Source organism: Diaphorina citri, unplaced genomic scaffold, assembly GCF_000475195.1.
Source record: "Diaphorina citri unplaced genomic scaffold, Diaci psyllid genome assembly version 1.1 scaffold2058, whole genome shotgun sequence".
Lineage (NCBI taxonomy): Eukaryota > Metazoa > Arthropoda > Insecta > Hemiptera > Psyllidae > Diaphorina > Diaphorina citri.
In genome coordinates, this window is record NW_007379483.1 from 43360 (window position 1) to 50000 (window position 6641).

At 43.3% G+C, this 6641-nt stretch overlaps 3 protein-coding genes and 1 long non-coding RNA gene across 4 annotated transcripts; 2 read left to right on the top strand and 2 right to left on the bottom strand.

The window, feature by feature from the left end:
- Nucleotides 1–1178: 1178 nt before the first annotated feature.
- Nucleotides 1179–1719, top strand: LOC113471076. The gene is made up of 2 exons (XR_003393913.1): nucleotides 1179–1260; nucleotides 1653–1719. It is a non-coding gene; the product is annotated as an uncharacterized LOC113471076 (long non-coding RNA).
- Nucleotides 1720–1751: 32 nt separating this feature from the next.
- Nucleotides 1752–3222, top strand: LOC103518048 (the record flags this gene model as incomplete). Its single annotated transcript, XM_026829956.1, is given in 2 exon segments — nucleotides 1752–1784; nucleotides 2978–3222. Coding segments are annotated over 2 exon segments (278 nt in total), but the record flags the coding sequence as incomplete, so codon positions are not given.
- A 183-nt stretch (nucleotides 3223–3405) lies between these two features.
- On the bottom strand, nucleotides 3406–5578 carry LOC103518049 (vegetative cell wall protein gp1-like). Its single transcript, XM_026829957.1, has 3 exons — nucleotides 5507–5578; nucleotides 4425–4979; nucleotides 3406–3756 (listed from the first exon to the last, which is right to left on the bottom strand). Exons 1-3 carry the CDS (start codon nucleotides 5576–5578, stop codon nucleotides 3406–3408), a joined length of 978 nt encoding a protein of 325 aa, XP_026685758.1.
- Nucleotides 5579–5605: 27 nt separating this feature from the next.
- Nucleotides 5606–6472, bottom strand: LOC113471077 (classical arabinogalactan protein 9-like; the record flags this gene model as incomplete). Its single annotated transcript, XM_026829954.1, has 2 exons — nucleotides 5606–5784; nucleotides 6200–6472. Coding segments are annotated over 2 exons (437 nt in total), but the record flags the coding sequence as incomplete, so codon positions are not given.
- Nucleotides 6473–6641: the final 169 nt, after the last annotated feature.

Consider the following 6641-nt stretch of genomic DNA (forward strand, 5'->3'; position numbering starts at 1 on the left):
GTCAACCACCTACATATATGTGGACACAGCTTTACGTATTTTCGAACTACCTACCAATGAGCCCAAGACCATTTTGTGAACCAGACCCCCGGTATAAACCGACTACCAGTCGGATACCTGTACTATTGAGATGGTAATTAAATGGTGAAATTTCTAATCTGCCTTGAGAGAGCAGTTAACACAACCAAAGATAATTGAAACCAAATTCATAGCCGGGGCAAACCCAAGATTCATTGAATAACTGAAGATGCCTCTGCTCATGGCAGAATGTTTATTGCGAGCGGTTTAGTGAGATGATCTCGCGGTTGTGACGTAAGTTTCAGTGAAGTGGTTAGTGCAGTGGACTTCGGATCTGGAGGTGGATGGTTCGAGTCGAAGTCATGGCATAAAATTCAGAAGAATCTTGATGAATATACCTAAGTAGGTATATTTTCTTTCTTTGCGTTTTAAATGTTTTGATCAAGCGATTTTTTTTTCTTTCCTTCACAGCCTTCACATATTATATGTAGATTACAGAGTGTAATGGCGTCAGTTAAGTACACATGCTTAAAATCGGGGGGCTTTGTTCATCCAACTCTTTGTCTAAAACTTCGGTAAGACATCTGAGACTGTCTTGAAAAAATAATAAATAAATAACAAAGAAAATAAATAAAAAGCTCTTGCCTTGTCTTTTTTTCTAGGTATTGTTTTATTTATTATTATTATTATTTTTTTTTCGCAAGGGTAATTCATTTTCGGCCGGAGATAATCCGTGGACACATTTCCATCTTGCTTCCGGTGCGCCCGCATCTTTGCAACAACATTAAACTGTTGCACGCGGCCTCGCAACAATCCGATGTACTTTAGCCTTATTGATTATTCGTTAATGCCAAGTACTTAATAACGCTTACTTTGAGAGAGAGAGAGAGAGAGAGAGAGAGAGAGAGAGAGAGAGAGAAAATGTACCCATGTAATACGTACTCGTATCAACTTGTAAAATAATAAAATTTATGTACTTATAAATATTTTTTTTCATCATCATTAGATATTATTTTTCATTTAAAATTTTTAATTGAGAAAAAATTAAAATAAATTTAATAGAATGATAAATTTAATGATATTAATCGTGCCCTCATTAGACATGATAAATTAAAGTTGCGATCAAAAGCTTTTGAAAGCTTCTAATGTTCAAATTTATTTCCTACTGAGCTTAGGAAAGAAGCTTGCTATCATGACGTACCAGTGTTATGTTCATCCTGTATGTTCCATGGTCTGGAACCTGTAAGTATCCATTTATAAAAGTAAACATTTGGTTTGACCATCACACGACTTTCCTTATCCTATTGAATTATTCCGAAAACCGCCAGGGCGGGGTGGAAGTTTTCTCAGCTCTGTGTTCGGTTTGCTCTCATCCTCGTAAGGACAATCGAGTAGCGACCAGTGGCCGCATTAACAGTGTAAAAAAGATTGATGTGAAAGAGGAACTTAGAAGTGCTGTGCTATCAGCAAAAATTTGTGAAAAAGGTTTACTTTACCACAAATAATAAATTCATGATTTGATTTCTTTTTCTTTTAATTTGATATTTTCTCCGTAGAAAAAAATGAGAAATGCTCGGAAAAAATGAGATATTTTTGCCATTCCTTGATAAGTTTGTTTGTGTGTTGATTTGCAGGTTCAGCCAGAAGGAGAAGAGCACAAGACTGCATGGCCTATACCTACTCTGGATATTTTACACAAGCTAATAGTGGATCAACTACTCAAAGTAACTCTAATGCCTCCCCTTGCCCCTGGTGGCCCTTACCTGGTGAGTGAAATGATATCTAAAACCATTGTGGTAAAGCAGACACCTTCGTCCAGTGGCGTAGCGTCCATGTAGGGCGTGTATGGCGGCCCTACACTCAAAAATTCCACTCAAATACCATTGACTTTAAATAATTATTGTATTCTTATTAGATAGATATTGTGATAGAAATTAGTGTCCGCCCTACACTTGGAGTTAGACCACGCTACGCCACTGCCTTCGTCAGAACTGTTCCCTTAACGACCACAACTTTTTTTTTTTTTATTGATAAATGCCGCCACTGGTCGCCACAAAGTACATCCCAAATTCCAAGCGCAGAACCGACAAACCCCCTCGGCACCTCCGGGACCCCTGTTAAGAGTCTTCCCTAGGTTTCATGACACGACACGCTTTATGTAAGGAACTTTAATTGTGGCACAAATGCTCGTCACAAATGTCGGTCCCCACGTAATACCGTACGCTAAATTTTATGACTTGACTTGAACTTGAACCACCAACTTTCAGATTCAGAGGCTAACTAGGCTGGCGAAGTGTAATAGAATGTGCCTTTAAGTAAAAAAAAAAAATAGTGCATTTTAATTGTCCTTTTTCTAGAGGTTTTACATTAACCCATCAACTGATGGAACGATTACGTTTATGTATGGTAGGAAATTAGGAATTGTATGATAGAGGGAACCTTAACTGCTAAGGTCTTATCGTCCCGACAGGGAAGAGAAAAGGAAGACAGGATAGGAGAAAGCCAGCCGTTCTGAGAACAAACCTTATCCACTTTGGATAAAGTGTGCCCCGGGCGGGAATCTAACCGAAAAATTAACTTCTCAAATGTAAAGTTCTCTCAACACATAGGCGATGAACGATGTGAATTTATGTTGTCGAGGCAGTTTCGGTTGACATTGATCGACCATGTGTGGACACTCCTTAAGAATTTATTTAATAAGATTTTTTCAAGCCTAGTCTAGCCCTGTGTGCAATCACCTGTGAGTTCCAATGGAGAAAGGACCTAACGTAGCCAGCCTAGTTACCTTGGTTGGTAGCGATCTGCCTTGGAACGGCTGGCTTTCTCCTATCCTGTCTTTCTTTCTTCTCTCTTCGATTGCCGGACGATAAGACCTTAGCAGTTACAGTTCCCTCTGTCAATCCTAAAAATAATAATAAAAAAGGACCTAACATTTTCCCCCATTGCTATCTTCTCACAGTTGAAGCGGATCGTGGCTCAGTTCACATCGTTAGACGCGGAGATACAGCGTGAAGCTAGCTCTCAACCTCTGCTCCGAGTACCAGGGCCGGGTATGAGATGCATTGCCTGTGTACAAGATGAGGATGATGGGAATGTAACGTGGCACCGTGCCTGTGTGTTGGGAGGTGATACCAGCCCTGAGTCTACCAGTGTACATGTCAAGTGTGTGGACACGGGTATCAATGAGGTCGTTAATAAGGACAGGTAATAGTTTATACTTTGGTTGAACAAGGTAAACATGGTTGAATGGTGGAGGTTGCCTTATGAAAAATTAACTTCTCAAATGTAAAGTTCTCTCAACACATAGTCGACGATGTGAATTTATGTTGTCGAGGCAGTTTCGGTTGACATTGATCGACCATGTGTGGACACTCCTTAAGAATTTATTTAATAAGATTGGTATATGAAATAAATAGGAAGGAAGGTTACCTGTTGATAGAGAGGGCACGGATCTTCAATATACATGGAGGTAGGGCGGGGTTGCTGATAGAGCGAGGGAGAGGGAGAGGCAGCGTTACTCATCTTGCACAGCACGGGGGAGGACACGGCATTGGCGCCCCTGTAGCCCGGGGCCTTGGCGGCGTCCACAGGGGGCGTAGAATCTATCATGCTAGACGTCACAACACTGGTCGGCACGCCGCCGGCATTGTTATTGGCGGCAACACTGGCGAAGTTCATTCCCGGCTTGTTCCCGGCCTTGTCCTCGTCTTCCCGGCCCCACACAGACTGCTGGGTCACCTGACAACATGAGAGGGTTCGTTGTTAAGGAGGTCAAAGGTTTTTGCGAAGAAACAAACAACTTTCTGGCTGTGTTTATGTACAGGGCTGAGATAGGCCATCGTCGGCCTTTTTGCGTGTAAAGTTGGCGGGAAATTCGAATTTTTGATTTTTTGCGAAGAAACAAACAACTTTCTCGGTCTATCGGACAAAAAAAAAATCGCTGGTTTTCATGGATTTTCCCCACTTCGAAATTGAAAAGGTTCCTCGAGAATTAAAGTTGAAACTCGGCCAGCCTAGTTACCTTGGCTATCACGTCACGTGAGGGCAGTGTGGCTCTTATGGTGGGTCCAGACTTGTGCAATGCAACGTGCAAAGCAACGTGCAAAGCATTTGCATTGCACGTTGCACGTAAAATCAAATCACGAAGAAACAAACAACTTTCTTGGTCTATCGGACAAAAAAAAATCGCTGGTTTTCATGGATTTCCCCCTCTTCGGAATTGAAAAGGTTCCTCGAGAATTAAAGTTGAAACTCGGCCAGCCTAGTTACCTTGACTATCACGTCACGTGAAGGCAGTGTGGCTCTCATGAACGAAATCACCTACAATATTATAGGAAAACATTGGACTACATGTTTCTGACTCCCCAAGAGCTCGTGATAGTAGTGTGTATCCACTTTTATCTTACCTTGGTGAAAGTATCATTGAACAGTGAATACTCCGTCAGGCCCGGTGGTTGGGGGGAGGGTAGAGGTGCTATCTGTGCAGGCGAGGGGGTAGGAGACGAACTAGTCACCACACTGAAACCAGGCTGTGCCACCATCACCATACTGACTGGCGGGCCGCCATTGGGTATATTAGCCGGAATAGTGTTGGTCGGGCCTATAACGCCGTTGGGCATAGAGCTCGCTGTACCCGATGGTAGAGAACACGCGGGCCCATTGGGTAGGAAGTTAGCAGGGCCTAAACCAACGTTGGCAGGGCCTAGTCCTACACCGTTGGCCGGTCCTAAGCTACTATTGGTGGGACCTATACCAACGTTATTCGCGGGGCCTATTCCAACACTATTCGCCCCCCCAGAGCCGGATATACTGGGTGGTGCCGAGGCAGTGGGTAGGGGCCGTAGCTGGGGGGGAGGAGAGGGGGGCGCACTCAGTTTGGCGGCGAAGGAGGAGGAGGACTTGATGGAGGGGAGGTTGGTAGAGGAGGAGGTGGGGGTGGGAGGGGTGAGAGCGGAACATTTCTCTCCCGCAGTCTCTGCACTCTTGTGTATTTCTTATGGTGGAGATTTTAGCGATCAAAAATTGATCATATCTCAGGATCGGTTTAGATTTTCGCAAAATCAGCTCCTGGGACTGGAGACGGAGATGTAGTCGCCAACGTTAACAACAACAACAACAAAAATAAGTACAAATTTCTGTCGCTGGTGGGCATGGAACAAGGGCATTATATAGGTTAGGATGACAAGCAAGCGCGTTACCACTGGCTAACCGTGGCCCCATTTATTTACTCATTTGTAAACTTTACCTATGAAATATGTAAGACCTTGTTTAGACTTTGGGAGTAAAGGGATTTTTCAGTCTCATTCTGGCAGGATGAAGTAAACTTTACCTATGAAATATGTAAGACCTTGTTTAGACTTTGGGAGTAAAGGGATTTTTCAGTCTCATTCTGGCAGGATGAACAAGGTATAACTTTATTCTAATTTCAGACCCGTACTAGTGCAGAACTGCTACTATCACTTAAATGGGAAGTACTGTCTCTTCTAGCCCATTTGGTGAGAGGCATACTCCGGACTGGGTATGCTAACGACACAGACCACACAAGTCTTGTAGCAGTCATTTCATTAAAAAAAAGATCATTCTTGTTATACTTATGTCAATCTTATAGTACATACAGCAGTTCGTATTTAATAGAAGGTACATAGTGTGATAATTTGATAGAGGATAGTATAAAATACATACCTGCAGCTACAAGTCGAGGTACAGCAGGTCTGGGAGCTGAAGCTCTCATTCCATTGATCAGTGGAGTAGGGGCAGCACTCACAGCTGTAACGCAACAAGGAATTCACTTAGCAAATACAATAGAAGGAATTCATTTACCATTTACACTAATAGGAATTCACTTGTAGCTTTTACACTAGAAATAATTCCCTTAGCAATTGCACAAAAAGAATTGAAATTCACAAAGGGAAACTTAAGGCAAGAAAATACGGAAAATAATCCATAACTACATCCTGGTCACAAATGTTGTTCCCCAATAATTTAATACACCTCGATAAATTTTGTGACTTGACTTGGACCCAAACCATCAACCTCCAGCTCCAAAGTCCACGGCGCTAACTCCCAATAATTTAATACACCTCGATAAATTTTGTGACTTGACTTGGACCCAAACCATCAACCTCCAGCTCCAAAGTCCACGGCGCTAACCACAATAGTATATTGCGGAGTATCAACTTACCTTGTGGTGTGGGCAGGGCCGGCGCTGCAGTATGAGGGGCGGGGGCCTTCACGAAGTTCATCGGGGCTCCCGGGGCCTTGACAAAGGTCATTGACCCGAGCAGGGGCGGCGGTGCAGTAGTCACGGGGGCTTTACCAGGCACGGACGCAGGGGCAGGCTGGGGTTTAGTCTTGGGTGGGGCAGGCGCGGCTGTGGGGGCTGCTGGGGACTGTTTGGTCCCAGGGGTGGTTGTGGCGGGGGTAGATTCAGATAGTAACTTGAGTAGGTCTACGTCTGTATTGTAAAACAAAAGAAGCGATCTGTTTTTCCTTTCACCTATTGAGATTATTATTATTTTACGTTAGTATTGGCGATTGTCATATACCTCAGCAGTTTGCTGAATTGGGGTCTTGGCCTTGAGCTTGGGCATATTTTTCAAATGAGAAGAACTTAAAAATACTTC

Coding starts and splice junctions, on each gene's coding strand:
- LOC103518049 (XM_026829957.1), bottom strand. CDS start 5,578: ATGACTGCTACAAGACTTGTGTGGTCTGTGTCGTTAGCATACCCAGTC. Junction 4,980..5,506: donor GTATGCCTCTCACCAAATGG/GCTAGAAGAGAC, acceptor ACTGCGGGAGAG/AAATGTTCCGCTCTCACCCC. Junction 3,757..4,424: donor TCAATGATACTTTCACCAAG/GTAAGATAAAAG, acceptor TCATGTTGTCAG/GTGACCCAGCAGTCTGTGTG.